A 20324-nucleotide genomic window follows, 5' to 3' on the forward strand; every position below is an offset into this window, starting at 1 on the left:
CCCCCTGCCTCTTTCCATGCCCAAATCACGTTTCCTTTCATGAGTGAAATGAGGAAGAACATCATGGCGTGCAGGCTCTTTTTACTGTTCTGGGCAGTGTTTCGCAATGTGTGATCCCTCCGCACTGTTGGTGAACATACAGACCTCCTATATGGGCACCCAAGCCCAGCCCAGTATGAGAACCTTGGCGGGGGGGTGGGGAGGATGAGAAGGGGAAGCCCCTAGCCTGACTCAGAGGTGAAGACTGCTAGGCCCTGCTGTCCCTGGGGTACGACTGTCAGGGCCTCTACCTCCCCGCCCCCGCGGGTGGGCTTCTGGAAGTGGATCTCCAGGACGTCGTGCAGCTCCGGGCCATCCAAGATATCAGGAATGTTGAGCACCAGTACCGAGCGGGGAACTGGCTGCGACCTGATCTGGAAAAGGAGCCAGGAGATAGCAAAGGCTCATGGGAGAAGGGCTGGGGGCTGGGGGTAGGGCAGGCAGTGCCCCATGGGGGTATGAGGTCGGGAGGCCTGGAGAGGCTGGTGGTGGGTAGGTAGGTCAGTGGGGTTTGGGGCCTCTGATCCTTCATTGGGCAAGTTCCTGGCAGGCAGACAGGTTACCCAGCCCAGCCCCCGTTCTTCACCCCTCCTGCTTACCTCAGCCTTCTGGATCTCCCCATTCACATACGGAGAGACTCTCAGAGGGACTTGCTGCCCACCCAGTGGCACTCTGAACTGGCCAACTTGGCACAGACGCTGAGCCACTGTGGGGAACAAGGAGGGGTGGACCTTTAGCATCAAGCCCTCTCCTCTCCCTGTACCTTAATCTTGCACACCCTATACCCTCGTCTCCCCTGCAGGAGGTCTGCATAGCCCTCACCTCCATCCCTAGCAAACCCCAGCATGACACTCCCTGGCAGTAGCTCCCGAACATCCACATCGCCACCTCCGTTCCTAGTCTTGCCAAAGAAGATCTCTAGCTTGTCCAGCAGCTCCTCCTCACTCAGCCTGAGGCTGGCAGGAAATCCAGTGACCAACACCCTCCGGCCACTCAACTGGCTGGACACCTAGGGGGAGACAGCAAGGGGTGGTCCCAGACACAGCTCCACTTCCCCATGCCCAGGTGCATGGCATGCTTTGCATGCCCCAGGATTCTGTCATACCATCACCTGGATGGTGGTGACCATGGGCAGCTCCAAGGGCTGGACCTGCACCCGCAGCCGGCACTCCTCCATGTTGATCGTGTGCTCCTTTTGTTGCAGCACCTGCTCAGCCACTGGGTGGTGGGAAACAGGGTCAGTACTGGGAATCCTCCCCACCTCCCTCCTGAGGCTCCCCATGAGCTTACCTTTGGGGTCATCAAAGGTGATCAGAGCAGAGCCCGCAAGCAGAGGGCAGTGGATCCGCAAATTGGAAACTAAAGACTTAGGCACTTCCGGGTCCTGCTGGGTGTGTCCTCGGAATACCAGGGGGATCTTGGGCACTGAAAATGGGACCTGGAAGTAGGGGAGGGGAGTAGGAGTGTTCCTCACTCCCACCTAGGAGGAAGGCATCTCCGATTCCATTCCATTGATGCTGAGTGCCGGAGATAAATACATTTACTGAAAGAAAAGCTGGATAAATGAGTGGATGAATGCAGGTCTGGTCCATACCGGGCAATTTACGTACAACATCTTAATTTGTCCTGGGAGGTGGGTAGCTCTACTTTACAGATGTTCAAGTAACACACTGGAGGTCACACAGCAAGGAAGTAGCAGAGCCAGGAATAAAACCGAGAACTCCCCAGCTCTTTTTTGTGTTTGTTTGTTTGTTTTAAAGGGAGTCTTGCTCTGTCACCCAGCTGGAGTGTAGTGGCACGATCTTGGCTCACTGCAACCTCCACTTCCCAGGTTCAAGCAATTCGGACTCAGCCTCCCGAGTAGCTGGGATTACAGGCATGTGCCACCAAACCCGGCTAATTTTTGTATTTTTAGTAGAGACGGGGTTTCACCCTGTTGGCCAGGCTGGTCTCAAACTGACCTCAGGTGATCCACCAGCCTCGGCCTCCCAAAGTGCTGGGATTACAGGCGTGAGCCACTGCACCCAGCCTAATTTTTGTATTTTTAGTAGAGATGGGATTTCACTGTGTTGGCCAGTCTGGTCTCAAACTCCTGACCTGAGGTGATCAGGCCCCCTTGGCCTACCAAAGTGCTGGGTTTACAGGTGTGAGCCACCACACCCGGCCTCGCCAGCTCGTTCTTATCAAACAACACCAGGTCTCCCACCTTACCTTGTCTTTGGGGGAGTCCCTGAGCTCCTTTCTCAGCTGCTGCAGGTCCCACAGCCTCATCTTGAGTCTGGCCTGCTCCTCCTGAAGGGCGTGGAGGGCCTGTTGGGGCAGAAGGAAACAACAAGACTTCTACCCGCCCTTCCAGAGAATCAACAAGCCCAGGGGAAGGGGGGCCTATTCTGGACGCTCCAAAAGCAGAGTTGATGCTAAGCTCAAGAACAACCCAACCCCTTTGTGCTGCCCTGGGCTGGTCTTGGCCCCCTCCACCCAGGGCTTGGCTGGCCTCATCTCAGCTGCTCTTGAAAGGGCAGGAGCCTTTGCAGCGTCCATGACTTGTTCATGACCACAGATCTAGAGTTCAACAAACACTGATTGAGCTCCTGCTAGAAAGTGCTCGGCACTGACACAGGCAGTGGAAGATAAGGATACGACCCTCAGGCCTGCCAAACAGTGCTCAAGAGTACATGATCACATGACTGACTGTGAAGGGCAGCCGGAATTTGGAAGAGGGACAATCCCAAAGGGGTTAACCCAATTAGGGACACCTCCAAGAGGAGGGGAGACTAGTTGCAAAATGTCATACAGTCATATTCTTAACTAACATTTACTAAGTACTATATGCCAGGCACTGTGCTAAGCCCATCTGATGAATTATTTCATTCAATTCTTAGAACAACAGGGTATCTAAGATAGATATCCTGTGATCCTTATTTTATTGATTTATTTTTTTAATTTTTATTTATTTATTTATTTTTGAGACAGAGTCTTGCTCTGTCTCCCAGGCTGGGGTGCAGTGGCGCGATCTTGGCTCACTGCAGCCTCCACCTCCCAGGATCAAGTAATTCTCCTGCCTCAGCCTCCCAAGTAGCTGGGATTACAGGCACCTACCACCACACCTGGCTCATTTTTGTATTTTTAGTAGAAACAGGTTTTCTCCATGTTGGCCAGGTTGGTCTCAAACTCCTGACCTCAGATGATCTGCCCGCCTCGGCCTCCTAAAGTGCTAGGATTACAGGTGTAAGCCACAATGCCTGGCCAATCCTTATTTTATAGATGAGAAAATTAAAGCTCAGAGAGGTTAAATGACTTGCCCAAAGTCATTTGGCCCTAGGCTGTCTGACTCCAGAGCCCACCCACTAACCTGTGCTTTACAGTGAAGAAATGAAGCCCAGAGTGGGGAGGTAGTTTACCCATCAATTCTAGCTTGTCCCTGGACTGTCACACTTTCCACTGTACACCAAGTAACCTTTTAGGCTGGGTGTGATCTGGAATGGGTCCAGAGAGAGAACTGACATCACAGGCAGGGAAGTGACACCAGGGATACCAATAAATGCACCTTTGTTTGTGGAATAGAGCAGAGTTCACCCTGTGGTTAGGAATCCTGATAAAGAAGTTCAGCTCAGAGAAGCATGAGATCTCTTGGAAAGATAGGACTCTGTTCTGACCATCTCTGTATTCCCTGTGTCCAGCAAGATCTCCGGCACAAAATATGTGTCCGGTAAAACTGTGTTGAATGAAGAAATGAAGTGAATGAATGACGGTAAAGGAGCACATTACAGAGGACACCAAAGAAATTCAGTGTGAGTTTGTTCTATTTTTAGCAGAAGAAAACTAGAGCTTGACCAAATTATGCTGGTTTATGAATAGTGAAAAGGATCCTTAGTTATTCATATTTCTGTAAATCACAGAGTGCTAACACAGTGCCTTTAAGGGCCAGTTGGATGACATTAATGAGTTAATAGAGCCATGTAGGATAACAGAGAGTGGTGGGGACTCTGACGCACTGGGAAGAGCATGTCCTTTCTAAAGTAAACTGCTTCTAGCCATAACGAAGTTTCCCCCCACAGCAAATCTACCCATGTTTTTGTTTTGTTTTGTTTTTTGAGACAAAGTCTCAATGCCACCCAGGCTGGAGTGCAATTGCTCCATTATGGCTCACTGCAGCCTCGACCTCCCGGAATCAATCAATCCTCTCATCTCAGCCTCCTGAGTACAGGCGTGTGCCACCATGCCAGCTATTTTTTTTTTTTTTCTTTTTGGGATGGAGTCTCGCTCTGACACCCAGTCTGGAGTGCAGTGGCGCAATATCAGCTCACTGCAACCTCTGCCTCCCAGGTTCACGCCATTCTCCTGCCTCAGCCTCCTGAGTAGCTGGGACTACAGGCGCCCGCCACCACGCCTGGCTAATTTTTTTGTATTTTTAGTAGAGACGGGGTTTCACCGTGTTAGCCAGGATGGTCTCGATCTCCTGACTTCGTGATCCGCCCGTCTTAGCCTCCCAAAGTGCTGGGATTACAGGTGTGAGACACCGCGCCCAGCCCTCTATTTTTTTTTCTTTTCTGAGACGGAGTCTCCCTCTGTTGCCTAGGCTGGAGTGCAGTGGCGCAATATCGGCTCGCTGCAAACTCCACCTCCCAGGTTCAACAGATTCTCCTGCCTCAGCCTCCCAAGTAGCTGGGATTACAGGCACCTGCCACCACTCCTGGCTAATTTTTTTATTATTTATTTATTTATTTATTTTGAGACAGAGTCTCGCTCTGTCGCCAGGCTGGAATGCAGTGGCAGGATCTCGGCTCACTGCGACCTCTGACTCCCGGGTTCAAGCGATTCTCCTGCCTCAGCCTCCTGAGTAGCTGGGACTACAGGCACGCACCACCATGCCCAGCTAATTTTTGTATTTTTAGTAGAGATGGGGTTTCACCATGTTGGCCAGGCTGGTCTCAAACTTCCCACCTGAAGTGATCTGCCCAACTCAGCCTCCCAAAGTGCTGGGATTACAGGCAGGAGCCACGGACCCAGGCCCCCTAATCTTCCCATTTTTAATAGAAATAAAAAATCTGGGCAGGTTGTTGTGGCACATGCCTGTAATCCCAGCACTTTGGGAGGCTGAGGGAGGCAGATCGCTTGAGCCCAGGAGTCTGAGACCAGCCTGGGCAACAGGACAAAACTCTACCTCTACAAAATATTTAAAAATTAGCCAGGCATGGTGGCACATGCCTGTAGTCCCAGCTACTCGGGAGGCTGAGATGGAAGGATCTATTGATCCCTAGAGGTGGAGGTGGCTGCAGTGAGCCATGATCCAGCCACTGCACTGCAGCCTGGAAAAAACAGTGAGATCTTGTCTCCAAAAAACAAAAAATCTGGATTTTTATTTGAAAAAGATGGCCCAATTTAACGTATATAAAGCCGGGTGCTGTGGCTCAAGCCTGTAATCTCAGCATTTTGGGAGGCTAAGGGAGGCAGATTATGTGAGGTCAGGAATTCGAGACCAGCCTGGCCAACATGCTGAAACCCTGTCTCTACAAAAAATTAGCCATGCTGGGCACGGTGGCTCACGCCTGTAATCCCAGCACTTTGGGAGGCTGAGGCGGGAGGATCACGAGGTCAGGAGTTCGAGACCATCCTGCCTAACACGGTGCAACCCCATCTCTACCAAAAATACAAAAAACTAGCTGAGCGTGGTGGCGGGTGCCTGTAGTCCCAGCTACTTGGGAGGCTGAGGCAAGAGAATGGCATGAACCCGTGGGGCGGAGCTTGCTGTGAGCCGAGATCCTGCCACTGCACTCCAGCCTGGGTGACAGAGCGAGACTCCATCTCAAAAAAAAAAAAAAAAAAAAAGAGCCAGGCGTGGTGGCGTGTGTGCCTATAATCCCAGCTACTTGGGATGCTGAGGCAAGAGAATCACTTGAATCTGGGAGGCAGAGGTTGCAGTGAGCCAAGATCATGCTATTGCACTTCAGCCTGGGCAACAAGAGTGAAACTCCATCTCAAAAAAAAAAAAAAAAAAAAAGGAAAGAAAAGTCCGGGCATGGTGGCTTACACCTGTAATCCCAGCACTTTGGGAGCCTGAGGGGGGCAGATCACGAGGTCAGAAGATCAAGACCATCCTGGCTAACACGGTGAAACTCCATTTCTACTAAAAATACAAAAAATTAGCCAGGCATGGTGGAACGTGCCTGTACTCCCAGTTACTTGGGAGGCTGAGGCAGGAGAATCGCTTGAACCCGGGAGGCAGAGGTTGCAGTGAGCCGAGATCATGCCACTGTACTCCAGCCTAGGAGACAGAGCGAGACTCCGTCTCAAAAAAAAAAAAAAAAAAAAAAGGGATTGTCCTTGGGGAACTGGGGTTCTGAAAAGGTTGGCAATAATAATATTAAGAAGAAACATATTGAATGCTCTGTAGGTGCTAAGCAGTGGGATAAGTTTTTACTGTGTTAATCTATGGATTACCTAGTGTGATTCTTAAAGTATAATTCTTATAGTATATATATATATATATAAATTTTGTGTGTGTGTGTGTGAGAGACAGTCTCCCTCTGTTGCCCAGAGTGGAGCATAGTGGTACAATCTCGGCTCACTGCAACCTCTGCCTCCCAGGTTCAAGCAATTCTCCCGCCTCAGTCTCCCTAGTAGCTGGGATTACAGGTGTGTGCCACCATGCCTGGCTAATTTTTGTGTTTTTAGTAGAGATGGGGTTTTGCTATGTTGGCCAGGCTGGTCTCGAACTCCTAACCTCAAGTGATCCACACGCCTCAGCCTCCCAAAGTACTGGCTGGGATTACAGGTGTGAGCCAACACACCCAGCCTAATTCCTTTGGTTTAATTTTTTTTTTTTTTTTTTTTTTTTTTGAGACAGAGTCTCGCTGTGTCACCCAGGCTGGAGTGCAGTGATGCAATCTCAGCTCACTGCAACCTCCGCCTCCCAGGTTCAAGTGATTCTCCTGTCTCAGCCTCCCAAGTAGCTGGGATTACAGGCGCACACCACCACACACAGCTAATTTTTTGTATTTTAGTAGAGACGGATTTTCACTGTATTGCCAAGGCCTCCCAAAGTGCTAGGATGACAGGCGTGAGACACCACGCCCGGCCTAGAACAATTGTTATTTGGGTCACAGAACCCTCTGAGTATCTGATGGAAACTACAGATTCTCTCTCCAGAGAAGTGTACACACACAGGATTTAATGAGCTCCTCCTGTCTGAGGCAATAGGTTAGGGAACCAACTCTTGCAGAGGCAACCCCAGCCCTGTGTTTCTCCCCAGCCCTTCAGCAGGTCTGAGATGGGCAGGGAGAGGCTTGGCTGCCAGGCCCTGAGATATCTACAGGTTCCTAGCCAAGAGGATTACTCCTGTTTCCCCACTTCCCAACTCCCTCCTCCTCACTTACGGCATCCAGTGGGGCTGACATGGGTCTCGGGTCTGTTTGGCAAGAGCTGAGGCTTCAGAGCTGGGCACAGTGGCAGAATTCACAGCAACTGAACTCTTGTTTGTACCCCCCAAAGGGCTGTGGTCTCTCTCGCCCCAGCAAGACCCGAAATACACCTCAGGAGGCTCTGCTCGCAGGCTGTTTGCTTCCACTTTCATTTCCGTGAAATCCCTGCCTTCTGGCGCTCACATGCCGCCCCCTGCCGAGGCTTCCCCACCCCTGGGAGGAGCCTTCTTGGTCAGCAAAGTCGACTTCACTCAGCCATGCTGCCTCAAGGAAAGCCACCTCACCGCAACTGCAAACTGGCCCCCAATCAACCATTCCCAGCAATCTCCGACAAGCCCATTGGTAGACCCTGCTTTGTCAATGGATTATTTCCCTAGAGCCTAGAATAATGCTGGGCACATCGAACATTGATAAAATAATTGCTGAATGAGCTGGGTGCGGCGGCTCACACCTGTAATCCCAGCATTCTGGGAGGCCCAGGCGGGCAGATCACCTGAGGTCAGGAGTTAGAGACCAGCCTGGCCAACATGGTGAAACCCCACCTTTACTAAAAAAATATAAAAATTAGCCGGGCGTGGAGGTGCATTCCTGTAATCCCAGCTACTTGGGAGGCCGAGGCAGGAGAATAGCTGGAACCTGGAGGCAGACGTTGCATTGAGCCGAGATCGTGCCATTGCACTCCAGCCTGGGTGACAAGAGTGAAACTCCATCTCAAAAAATAAAATAATAATTGCTGAATGAATGAGAAACACAGTCAGGACAGATAACGCCCATAGTTCAAGTTCACAAAACTGCCGGGTGCGGTGGCTCACACCTGTAATCCCAGCACTTTGGGAGGCCCAGGTGGGCAGATCACCTGAGATCCCAAGTTAGACACCAGCCTGGCCAACGTGGTGAAACCCTGTCTTTACTAAAAAAATACAAAAATTATCCAGGTGTGGTGGTGTATTCCTGTAATCCCAGCTACTTGGGAGGCCGAGGCAGGAGAATAGCTGGAACCTGGGAGGCGGAGGTTGCATTGAGCCAAGATCGCGCTGTTGCACTCCAGCCTGAGTGACAAGAGCGAAACTCCATCTCAAAAAATAATAATTGCTGAATGAATGAGAAACACAATTAGGACAGATAAAGTCCACAGTTCAAGTTCACAAAACTGCCAGGCGCAGTGGCTCATGCCTTGTAATCCCAGCACTTTGGGAGGTCCAGGCGGGTGGATCACGAGACCATCCTGGCCACCATGGTGAAACCCTGTCCCTACTAAAATACAAAAAATTAGCCGGGCCGGATCACGCCACTGCACTCCAGCCTGGGCGACAGAGTGAGATTCCGACTAAAAAAAAAAAAAAGTGCCAATCCCAGCAGCTGGGCCCACTGGTAACATGTGCCTATAGTTCCAGCAGGTTGAGGCAGGAGGACTGCTTGAGCCCAGGAGTTCGAGGCCAGCCTGGGCAACACAGTGAATCTTGTCTCTTAAAAAAAAAAAAAAAAAAAAAAAAAAAAAGGCTGGGTGCAGTGGCTCACGCCTGTAATCCCAGCACTTTGGGAGGCTGAGGCAGTGAATCACTTGAGGTCAGGAGTTTGAGACCAGCCTGACCAACATGGGGAAACCGTCTCTACTAAAAATACAAAAATTAGCCGGGCGTGGTGGCGTGCGCCTGTAGTCCCAGCTACTCAGGAGGCTGAGACGGGGGAATCGCTTGAACCCGGGAGGCGGAGCTTGCAGTGAACCGAGATCGTGCCACTGCACTCCAGCTGGGTGACAGAGCGAGACTCTGGCTCAAAAAAAAAAAAAAGAAAAAAGTTCACAAAACTGTTAACAGTGGCCAGCAAGGAGAGCTATTATCTGCCCAACACGCTTGTGCCTTACATGAATTAACTCTTCAAAACAATGCCATGAAGTTGGTTCTATTTTCTTCACTTTACAGATGAGAAAATTGAGGCACAGAGCATTAGAAACTTGCCCAAGGTCACAGGGCTAGGAATCAAAGCATGGATCCAAACCTGGTAGGAGTAGTATTTACACTTGGGCCTTGAGGTAGAGTGGAAAAAAATTTGCTGTATTTTTCCTCAGTTTTAAATTCAGCCCCATTTCTGTGACCCTGAGTAGGCAAGCTACTTAATAGGAGTCTGTCTCAATAGAGATGCCTTAATACTTAAGTGTGTGAAGATTCAATTAAAAAGTTTCCTGGCCGGGTGCAGTGGCTCACACCTGTAATCCCAGCACTTTGGGATGCCGAGGTGGGTGGATCTTGAGATCAGAAGTTCAAGACCATCCTGGCCAACATAGTGAAAACCCATCTCTTCTAAAAATACAAAAATTAGCTGGGTGTGGTAGCACACTCCTGTAGTCCTAGCTACTTGGGAGGCTGAGGCAGGAGAATCGCTTGAACCCCGGGGCGGGGCAGAAGTTGCAGTGAGCCAAGATGGTGCCACCTCACTCCAGACTGGGTGGGTGAAAGAGCAAAACTCCATCTTAAAAAAAAAATGGCTGGGCGCGGTGGCTCACGCCTGTATTCCAGCACTTTGGGAGGCTGAGGTAGACCGATCACAAGGTCAGGAGATCCAGACCATCCTGGCTAACACGGTGAAACCCCGTCTCTACTAGAAATACAAAGATATTAGCCGGGCATGGTGGCAGGCGCCTGTAGTCCCAGCTACTCGGGAGGCTGAGGCAGGAGAATGGCGTGAACCCGGGAGGCGAAGCTTGCAGTGAGCCGAGATCGTGCCACTGCACTCCAGCCTGGGCAACAGAGCAAGCCTCTGTCCCAAAAAAAAAAAAAAAAAAAAAGTTTCCTAGTAACCTAGCCCAAAGTTTTTTCCAGTTACTCACCAATCCTACTTTTGGCCCCTTCCCGCCACCCTGCCCCCTCTGGTTCCCAAGTGCTAAGTGGTACCTAGCAGACTTGGCAAACTGGCCTGTTTGAATCTTAGTTCCCTCTAGCGACAGAACCATTCAGATGGAGCACCTATTTCATTCATGAAACATGACTACAGTTACAGTCCATTGAGAGATAAAATGCCAGATCCTAAGAACTAAATGTCTCTCCTGCACTACACAGTAGTGGCACAACCCAATGCCCCAAAGCTCCTTTGATCACTTTCTTTCAAGTCTCTGCCAGCCAGGCCATTTGAGGAGCACTCCCTTGTCCTATTAAACAGCTGCTCTAGGCTCAGGGATTCACCAAAGGCATCTGTCGTTACCACCAGGAGCAGGTCTCCAGGGTGGTCCCCATCTCACCTACACCAGTACCAGTGTCACCTGAAAACCTGCTAGAAACTCAGACCTACTGGATCAGTCTGAGGGCAGGATTTCAGCAATCCGTGGTTTAACAAACCATCCAGGTGACCTCTATCTGTGTTAAGGTTTGAGAATTTCGGGTTAGTGGTTCTCAATCAAAAATACCTGATCCCCACCACTCAGGGGCCTTTGGTTGTCACAAGGAGGGGCAGAGTGTGTGTGGCAGAGGTTCTCCTGGCGTGTAATGGGTAGAAGCCAGGGAGGCTACACAATTCTTCACAGGGATTATCAGGCTAAGGACAGAGGCAGCGTAAATCTCATTAAGGCAGATTTAACATTTTCCCAGCCCCTCATCCATCACCCAGTGTCTTTTTTTTTTTTTTTTTTGAGATGGAGTCTTGCTGTTGCCAGACTGCAGTGCAGTGGTGCTATCTCAGCCCTCCCTGCAACTTCCGCCTCCCGGGTTCAAGCAATTCTCCTGCCTCAACCTCCCGAGTAGCTGGGACTACAGGCGTGCACCACCAGGCCCAGATAATTCTTAGTATTTTTTAGGAGAGACAAGGTTTCACCATGTTGGCCATCTCTTGACCTGGTGATCCGCTCGCCTTGGCCTCCCAAAGTACTGGGATTACAGGCGTGAGCCACCGTGCCCAGCCCACCCAGTGTTTCCTATTCAATAATGTTCTCCTTTTCACAGTCTGGTAATACATACAGCATGCAGACACAGGCTTTTTTTCTTTATAATTTTTAATGATCAAAACAAAGCATCTAAAACCGCAGTTTCTGGAAGAACCACTTGTTCTTGCCTGTCTTGTATCTAGAAGGGAAAAAAAGAGGACACCAATGAGGAAAGGAATGGAAATAGTGAAACCATACTCCACCATTCACTACCAAAGCCTACTTACCTCTCTTCAAACTTGACCTTGGCCTCCCGTCGGGCCTTGCGTTTAAGAGCAGGATCTCTGAAGACATCCTTATTGACGACAGTTTTGTCCAAGGGGATATCCACAGAGTACCTGGGGACAAAGGTGGGGAGGCAGGATTAGCCCACATACTGCCAGGGGCCCCTATACAGCCCAAATCCCTGTGGGACACTAGGGAATCAGGGTCTGACTCCTTAGAAGCAACCATCAAAAGCCATGTCCTGATGACATTATCTGAAAATTCACTTTTTTTTTTTTGAGACGGAGTCTGAATCTTTCGTCCAGGCTGGACTGCAGTGGTGTGATCTCAGCTCATTGCAAGTTCCGCCTCCCGGGTTCACGCCATTCTCCTGCCTCAGCCTCCCGAGTAGCTGGGACTACAGGCGCCCGCCATCACGCCTGGCTAATTTTTTGTATTTTTTTAGTAGAGACGGGGTTTCACAGTGTTAGCCAGGACGGTCTTGATCTCCTGACCTCGTGATCCGCCCGCCTTGGCCTCCCAAAATGCTGGGATTATAGGCGTGAGTCACCGCATCCGGCCTGAAAATTCACTTTTAACATTTATTGGATTCAAGCCAATAAAATGTAAAACTCAATGTTTCATTCTCAATTTCCCACAACTACTTTATTTTTCTAGCTAAGAATCATCAAATGAGGCCCTCCCCCACTTTTTGAGACACAGTCTCGCTGTTGCCCAGGCTGGAGTGCAGTGGCGCAATCTCGGCTCACTGCAACCTCCGCCTCCTAGGTTCACGCCCTTCTCCTGCCTCAGCCTTGCGAGTAGCTGGGACTACTACAGGCGCCTGCCACCATGCCTGGCTAATTTTTTGTACTTTCAGTAGAGACGGGGTTTCACTGTGTTAGCCAGGATGGTCTCGATCTCCTGACCTCGTGATCCGCTTGCCTCGGCCTCCCAAAGTGCTGGGATTACAAGCCTGAGCCACTGTGCCCGGCCAAATTAGGCCTTCTTGACTTTCATCATGACAGTTAGCTAACTTTCTACTTGAAATCATTTCCTTATTGTTCAAGTTCTGCCAATGCAGTCACTCTCATGACAGCCCAAAAACTAGCTGCCTCAACCCCACCACATCCCAGCACCCAAGAAACAGCTCTCTCTGCCCTTTTATTATTATTACTTTTATTTTTTGAGATGGAGTCTCGCTCTGTCACCCAGGCTGGAGTGCAGTGGTGCCATCTCAGCTCACTGTAGCCTCCACCTCCCAAACTCAAGCGATTCTCCCACCTCAGCCTCCGGAATAGCTGGGATTACATGTGCCAGCCACCATGCCCAGCTAATTTTTTTATTTTTTAGTAGAGATGAGATTTCATCACGTTGGCCAGGCTGGTCTCGAACTCCTGACCTCAAGCGATCCACCTGCCTCGGCCTCCCAAAGTGCTGGGATTACAGGCGTGAGCCATGGTGTCTGGCCTCTCTCTGCCCCTTTAGGTCAGCCAACCCAGAGTAAATGTGCAATACCAGCAGCAAACTTTAAGGTGCATGCTGCTGGGTTCTGGCAATTATTGTTCAGGACTTTCTCAATTCTCGCACCTCTTTTGCTGGAGGTGCAGTGGTGTGATCTCGGCTCCCTGCAATCTCCACCTCCCAGGTTCACCGTGTTAGCCAGTGCGGTCTCGATCTCCTGACCCTGTGATCCGCTCGCCTCGGCCTCCCAAAGTGCTGGGATTGTAGGTGTGAGCCACTGTGCCCGGCCTTGCACCTCTTTGAGACGGAGCTTTGCTCTCCTTGCCCAGGCTGGAGTACAATGGTGTGATCTTGGCTCACTGCAACCTCCACCTCCCGGGTTCAAGCGATTCTTCTGCCTGAGCCTCTCAAGTAGCTGGGATTACAGGATTACCATGCCCAGCTAACTTTGTATTTTTAGTAGAGACAGGGTTTCACCATGTTGGTCAGGCTGGTCTCAAACTCCTGACCTCAGGTGATCCATCCGCCTTGGCCTCCCAAAGTGATGGGATTACAGGCGGGAGCCATTGTGCCCGGCCTCTTGTACTTCTTAAAAAACACTTGTACTGGCCGGGCACGGTGGCTCACGCCTGTAATCCCAGCACTTTGGGAGGCTGAGGTGGGCGGATCACGAGGTCAGGAGATCGAGACCATCCTGGCTAACATGGTGAAACCCCGCCTCTACTAAAAATACAAAAAAAAAAAAAAATTAGCCAGGCGTGGTGGCAGGTGCCTATACTCCCAGCTACTCGGGAGGCTGAGGCAGAAGAATGGCGTGAGATCCCGCCACTGCACTCCAGCCTGGGCGACTCCGTCTCAAAAAAAAAACAAAAAAAACACAAAACACTGTACTAAGACAGTGTATGTCCCCAGACTAAAGGGCCCAACAGGTGAGTAAAATTAATTGGGGAAGACTTGCTTTCACGCACTCACAGACTTTTTGAAACCTATTGTATTTATCCTTGAGGGTGGAACAGTGGAAGAGGGCAGATCAGACCCCATGCCTGTGTTTACTGTGGATGGAAAACAATCTTTACCCAACACTTAAAAGATGGATCAAAGGCAACACTGGAAACCATAGCCACTTTATGAGTTGAAGATGAACAATTTGGAAATGATATCCCTTCCTGGTGTTGGAATGGCTGCAAGGTCTATCTCCTTATTCAACAGAGCAGGGAGAAGAAATTTAAATTCTAGTTCTTGAAATGCTCACCTTGTGGGCATTAGGTGATTGTAGTTATACACTTTCACAAAAGATTTTATCTTTGATCTCTTGGCGATCTTCTTCTTGCCCATGGCAGCTGTCACTTTGCGGGGGTAGCGGTCAATTCCAGCCACCAGAGCATGGCTGTAGGGGCGATCTGAGGTGCCATCATCAATGTTCTAAATGAGTAAGAATTACATTTGTTATTCACTGAGGGCCTATTTAGGCCCTGTGTTAGAGGTAGGGCAGTGTCCAAAAAATATTTCCACCCTCAGGTCTCCAAGATCCACCATTATAAAGAGAAAAATCACAGAAAGCTATGAGAAATAACCAAAGAGAAACAGAACAGTGTTTATCTCCATCAGGAAGCATCTGGAACGGCTTATTAGAGGTAAGAGATTTAAAAGTAGCAACAGTTAACATTTAAGAAGTACTTGCTATATGCCAAGCACTGCTCACAGGACTTGGTATCTATTCACTTGCTCCACTGCTAGTGAAGTGTACAGCCAAGGTTAAGACACCACAGCCTAACTCCAGAGATCAGTCTCAGGAGATGGGAGAGGGGAATCCAGGGGCACTCCAGTGTCCCCACAACAACAAAACGCAGTGGTGTATGTGGCCAGAGCCTAGGGAACTCTCTCAAGAAGCTACAAAATCATGGATAAGAGGAAAACAGTGAGGGGCTACGTGACCTTTCTAAAAGCAATTTCCTCCTCTTCTTACAGATTCCCAGCTGCAGCACTTCAGGTAAATAACAGAACACCTCCAAACCTTAGCAACAGGAAGGAACCCCCTATAGCTGGGGATGGTGGCACGCACCTGTAGTCCCAGCCACTCGGGAGGCTGAGATGGGAGACTCGCTTGAGCCCGGGAGGTCGAGGCTGCAGTGATCACGCCACTGCACTTAGCCTGGACAGAGATCCCGTCTCAAAAAAAAAAAAAGAAAGAAAGAAAAGAAAAGAAAAGGAATCCCCTATGATTACTTCAAGGACTGCACATGACAATACCTGAAAGGCAGTGGGAGCACATAGCAAGCGTGCAATGTCAGCCACTATTACTATATATTTAAAGCCTCTGGTGGAGAAGGCTTTATGCGTTGGGAGCCCAATTCAGCTCACATTTGCTTTTACTGTGCTTTTTCCTCTCTCAAAAGCTCTCCCACGTTCACCCTGACCGTGCTCACTGGCTACTGCCCCAGAAACAGGCCTTGAATTCCAAGCCTGTCCGCCCCGCCGCAGCCAGCCTGGTCCCGGGATGCAAGGACGCAGAGTCCCGCGAGGCTGATACCTTCACGATGACAGCTTTGCGTCCGGAGTAGCGTCCAGCCAGGACAAGCACCACCTTCCCAGGTTTCATGAACTTGCCCATTTCTGCAGAGAGCAAGGAGAAAGGGCCACTTAAAAATCCGTAAAGCCAAAGATGCCCAGAGCTGACTCCTGCCAGCAAGCCCAGGTCTTGCGCCGGAACTTCAGACTGTGTTCACTGTCGCCTTGGTCCAGGCCGCCCGAGGGCCCTGCTCGCAGGACAGGATCGGATACGTAGCCGCCAGAGACCTAGGGAAGGAATGCACCCGGCGCCGCCCGGACCTTCGACCCCCAAGCCGCGGATGGCAGCGGATTGAAAGATTCAACCCATGCTTCTACTTACCGGCAGCAACCACCCGGGCCTACAGCAAAAAGGAAAGAAGGACACTTCCGCTAACCTTTCACCCCGGTGAGGAGTGACCTCACTTCCTGTCCCGCCCTTCAGGCTTCGCCACGCTGATTGTGTGGTGCTGAGTCTCGTGTTGCGGGCGGAAGAAGCTCATGAGGGAAACGCCGGGCGCGGCAGCTCAAGTATTCGAATGAAGCTTTATTAGCAGCTCCAGCAGTAGACAAGAGCAAAGGAGACTCCTCCCGGCCAACGGAAGAGCTGGGAGGGCGACTGTGCTGTGCGCTCTGGACTCAGCAGCTAGGCTTTGTTGTAGTTCCTTTCTCTGGCGCTAGGAGGGGGAACACAATCTGAAATTTACTTTTTCTCTTGGGAGACACAGGGAAAAAAATAGGGCATTTATTGGTGCCTGTCGGGGGCACTGTTAGCTAAAGAGGGAGGGACAAAGATCAGTAAGGGTGGCTGGTCCGATAGTAGTGGGTTATCAGAACTTATCAACGTTAGGGTCACTAAAGTTGGTATACAACCCCCCACTGCTAAATTTGGTTTTAAAAAAACAAACAAAAAGGATATTTACCCCCAACAGTTAAAGTCTAGTGGTGTCACTGACATTACCAACTAGAATAAGCATGAGGGAGGTAGAAGAGAAGAATGGCAGCTGCTTACCCTATGCCAGGTCAGGTTAATCTATTTATGCACATAATCTGATTTGGTCATCATAACACTAAGAAATAGATACTATTATTATCTCCATTCTAGAGTCGAGGAAACTGGCTTAGAGAGATTTGCCCGAAGTCTATAGTGGGTAAATAGTGGAGCTGGGGCTCAGCCGCAAGCAGTTCAACTCCTGAACCCATACTGTTTACCATGTCACCATCCTGAGCAGCGATTCTCTCCCAGGCAAGATGTGAGCACTTTATACAAGCCGGCAGCCTGTTTAATCCTCACAACTCTGCATCTTGGGCATTCTCCTCCCATTTAGACATGAGGAAATTGCAATTCAGAGAGGATAAATTGCTTGTCTGAGGTTAATCCTAATCAGTGGCATAGATGGGATTCAAATCTAGGTCTGAATCTAGGTCTAGTTGGCTCTCAAACTGAATTATTTCCCATCACTCACCAGAAGAGCGTTTTCACATGGTACCTTATGTGCTTTCCGAGTTTAAGGGAAAGATAAACTATCTCACAGTTTTTGCTTATCTGAACCTATAGGATTTGTCTTGGGCAAGATGTGGAACAACCAGGATTTCATCAGTTCTCTCCTGAAGCTCTCCAGTGATACAATTTTCCCTGTATCCCTCAGGATCCCATTGCAATGGCTTTTGTTTTGTTTTGTTTTTTGAGACAGGGTCTCGCTCTGTCACCCAGGCTGAATGGTGTGTAGCACAATCATGGCTCACTGTAGCCTCAACCTCCTGGGCTCGTGATCCTCCCACCTCAGCCTCCTGAGTAGCTAGGACTTCAGGTATGTGCCACCATGCCCGTGTAATTAGAAGAAAAAAACAAAAACAAAATCAAAGAACTTTTTTTTTTTTGGTAGAGATGGGGACTCACTATATTGCCCAGGCTGGTCTCAAAAACTTCTGGGATTAAGTGATCCTCCTACCTGAGCCTCCCAAAGTGTTGGGATTACAGGCGACGCAGCACCGTGCCCGGCCCCATTACAATTTTTTTTTTTTTCAGACGGAGTCTCATTTTGTCACCCAGGCTGGAGTGCAGTGGCGCGATCTCAGCTCACTGCAACCTCCACCTCCCGGGTTCAAGCGATTCTCCTGCCTCAGCCTCCTAAGTAGCTGGGACTATAGGCTCCCGCCACCACACCCGGCTAATTTTTATATTTTTTGTAGAGATGGGGTTTCGCCATGTTGGCCAGGCTGGTCTCGAACTCCCAGCCTCAAGTGATCCGCTTGCCTCGAACTCCCAAAGTGCTGGGATTACAGGCATGAGCCACCACGCCTGGCCTCCAATGGTTTTTAAAATGTCTTTTTCTTATATATTTCATTTTTTAAAGAGATGAGGTCTTGCTATGTTGCCGGGCTTGAATGCAGTGGCTATTGACAGGTGTGATGTAGCTTCAAACTCCTAGCCTCAAGTGATCCTCCCATTTCAGCTTCCCAAGTAGCTAGGACTAAGCCACCTTACCCTCCAAATCAAATCAGTAACTAAATCCTCTGAATTTTGTCTTATGTCTTTTATTTTTCAGATGGAGTCTCACTTTGTTGCCCAGGCTGGAGTGCAGTGGCATGATCTTGGCTCACTGCAACCTCCGCCTCCTGAGCTCAAGCAGTTCTCCTGCCTCAGCCTCCCGAGTAACTGGGACTACAGGCGCATGCCACCACGCCTGGCTAATTTAGTATCTTTAGTAGAGATGGGGTTTCACCATGTTGGCCAGACTGGTCTCGAACTCCTGACCTCAGGTGATCCACCCACGTTGGCCTCCCAAAGTGCTGGGATTACAAGCGTGAGCCACCGTGCCCAGTGGGATGCTTGTTTTTTTTTTTTTTTTTTTAATTGATAATTCTTGGGTGTTTCTCACAGAGGGGGATTTGGCAGGGTCATGGGACAATAGTGGAGGGAAGGTCAGCAGATAAACAAGTGAACAAAGGTCTCTGGTTTTCCTAGGCAGAGGACCCTGCGGCCTTCCGCAGTGTTTGTGTCCCTGGTTACTTGAGATTAGGGAGTGGTGATGACTCTTAACGAGCATGCTGCCTTCAAGCATCTGTTTAACAAAGCACATCTTGCACCGCCCTTAATCCATTTAACCCTGAGTGGACACAGCACATGTTTCAGAGAGCACAGGGTTGGGGGTAAGGTCACAGATCAACAGGATCCCAAGGCAGAAGAATTTTTCTTAGTACAGAACAAAATGAAAAGTCTCCCATGTCTACTTCTTTCTACACAGACACGGCAACCATCCGATTTCTCAATGTTTTCCCCACCTTTCCCGCCTTTCTATTCCACAAAGCCGCCATTGTCATCCTGGCCCGTTCTCAATGAGCTGTTGGGCACACCTCCCAGACGGGGTGGTGGCCGGGCCGAGGGGCTCCTCACTTCCCAGTAGGGGCGGCCGGGCAGAGGGGCTCCTCACTTCCCAGTAAGGGCGGCCGGGCAGAGGGGCCCCTCACCTCCCAGACGGGGGGGCTGGCCGGGCAGGGGGCCAGAGACGGAGTCTCCCTCTCGCTCCCAGGCTGGAGTGCAGTGGCGCGATCTCGGCTCACTGCAAGCTCCGCCTCCCGGGTTCTCGCCATTCTCCTGCCTCAGCCTCCCGAGTAGCTGGGACTACAGGCACCCGCCACCACGCCCAGCTAATTTTTTGTATTTTTTAGTAGAGACAGGGTTTTACCATGTTAGCCAGGATGGTCTTGATCTGCTGACCTTGTGATCCACCCGCCTAGGCCTCCCAAAGTGCTGGGATTACAGGTGTGAGGCACCGCGCCTGGCCCCCGGGATGCTTATTAAAGAAGTATCTCCAACCTCAGAGATAGTAATTCTGGTCTGGAGTGGAGCCATATGATCTATAGATCTTATTTTGAGCAACAGCTTTAAACAACTCTTTTTCTTGAAAAGTTCTTCACTTTTCTTGAACTCCATTGTTGGCTTATTCAATAGTATGAACTTTCACTCCTTTCCTTCCTTACTACCTTTTCTGCAGCATAAATTTCTGACTCCCCCACCCTTCACATACCCCCTGGGCTGTTCCCTGTGTCTTTTTCTTCCTCTCCAAGTAACCAGGCAAAATCCTATTCAAATTCTATCCATCCTTCAAGGTTATTCCAGAATTCTCCCAGGCAGAATCAATCTCTCCTTTCTCTGGGCTCTCTCAGCAATCCAGTCTGTACTTACCTTTATTAGAGAACATAATCTTAGTTTGGATATGAGTGGTTCTCATCTCAAAGTGTGGTTTCCAGAGCAGCAGCATCACCATAACCTAGGAACTTGTTAGAAACCAAATTCTCAGGCCCCACCCCAAAACAACTCAATAAAAAACTCTGGGGATGGGACCCAGCAATCTATATTTTAACAGTCTCTCCAAATCTCCAATTGGTATGGTATCTCCTTTGCTAGACTGTGTGTTTGTTGAGGGCACAGGGTAGGTTTACTTTTCTCTTTCTTTAGCATCTAGTCTAGGCAGGCAGTTGCTAAGTGATCAATAGTGAATGAATGATTGGAGAGCACCTTAGACGGCTTTAACAATACTTTGCAGATCATACTTGTACAACACACCCTACATTTCCACTGCATACATATCCGTGGCTCTTGACCCTTCCATTCTTGCATATCCTTGGATCTGGGTGGACTGGCCTGCCTCTCCTCCCTTGTCCTGTCTCACCCTAAGCCAAGGACAGAGCTCTGTTCTCAGTAATGACAGATGATATCAGAGCTTAGCAGA

At 49.8% G+C, this 20324-nt stretch overlaps 2 protein-coding genes and 1 long non-coding RNA gene across 8 annotated transcripts; 1 reads left to right on the forward strand and 2 right to left on the reverse strand.

Moving 5' to 3' along the window:
- Nucleotides 1-64: 64 nt before the first annotated feature.
- On the reverse strand, nucleotides 65-8480 carry IFI35 (interferon induced protein 35). 6 transcript variants are annotated; one of them, XM_009432122.5, is made up of 7 exons: nucleotides 7416-8480; nucleotides 2251-2349; nucleotides 1330-1477; nucleotides 1151-1257; nucleotides 862-1048; nucleotides 639-745; nucleotides 65-413 (listed from the first exon to the last, which is right to left on the reverse strand). In XM_009432122.5, the coding sequence occupies exons 1-7, from the start codon at nucleotides 7434-7436 to the stop codon at nucleotides 222-224; spliced, it is 861 nt and encodes a 286-aa protein (XP_009430397.2). In that variant the 5' UTR covers nucleotides 7437-8480; the 3' UTR covers nucleotides 65-221. The 6 variants fall into 6 exon arrangements, with proteins under 6 accessions (XP_009430397.2, XP_001158983.2, XP_016787233.1 ...); XM_001158983.7 differs by having other exon boundaries at nucleotides 1145-1257; XM_016931744.4 differs by lacking the exon at nucleotides 7416-8480 and adding an exon at nucleotides 3392-3552 and having other exon boundaries at nucleotides 1145-1257.
- LOC112206032 (uncharacterized) lies at nucleotides 3643-16517 on the forward strand. Its single transcript, XR_002940173.3, has 4 exons — nucleotides 3643-3830; nucleotides 14560-14675; nucleotides 15010-15031; nucleotides 15438-16517. It is a non-coding gene; the product is annotated as an uncharacterized LOC112206032 (long non-coding RNA).
- RPL27 (ribosomal protein L27) lies at nucleotides 11405-15654 on the reverse strand. Its single transcript, XM_001159277.8, has 4 exons — nucleotides 15572-15654; nucleotides 14294-14463; nucleotides 11601-11711; nucleotides 11405-11512 (listed from the first exon to the last, which is right to left on the reverse strand). Exons 1-4 carry the CDS (start codon nucleotides 15650-15652, stop codon nucleotides 11464-11466), a joined length of 411 nt encoding a protein of 136 aa, XP_001159277.1. The 5' UTR covers nucleotides 15653-15654; the 3' UTR covers nucleotides 11405-11463.
- Nucleotides 16518-20324: the final 3807 nt, after the last annotated feature.

Source organism: Pan troglodytes, chromosome 19 (assembly GCF_028858775.2).
Source record: "Pan troglodytes isolate AG18354 chromosome 19, NHGRI_mPanTro3-v2.0_pri, whole genome shotgun sequence".
Classification (NCBI taxonomy): domain Eukaryota; kingdom Metazoa; phylum Chordata; class Mammalia; order Primates; family Hominidae; genus Pan; species Pan troglodytes.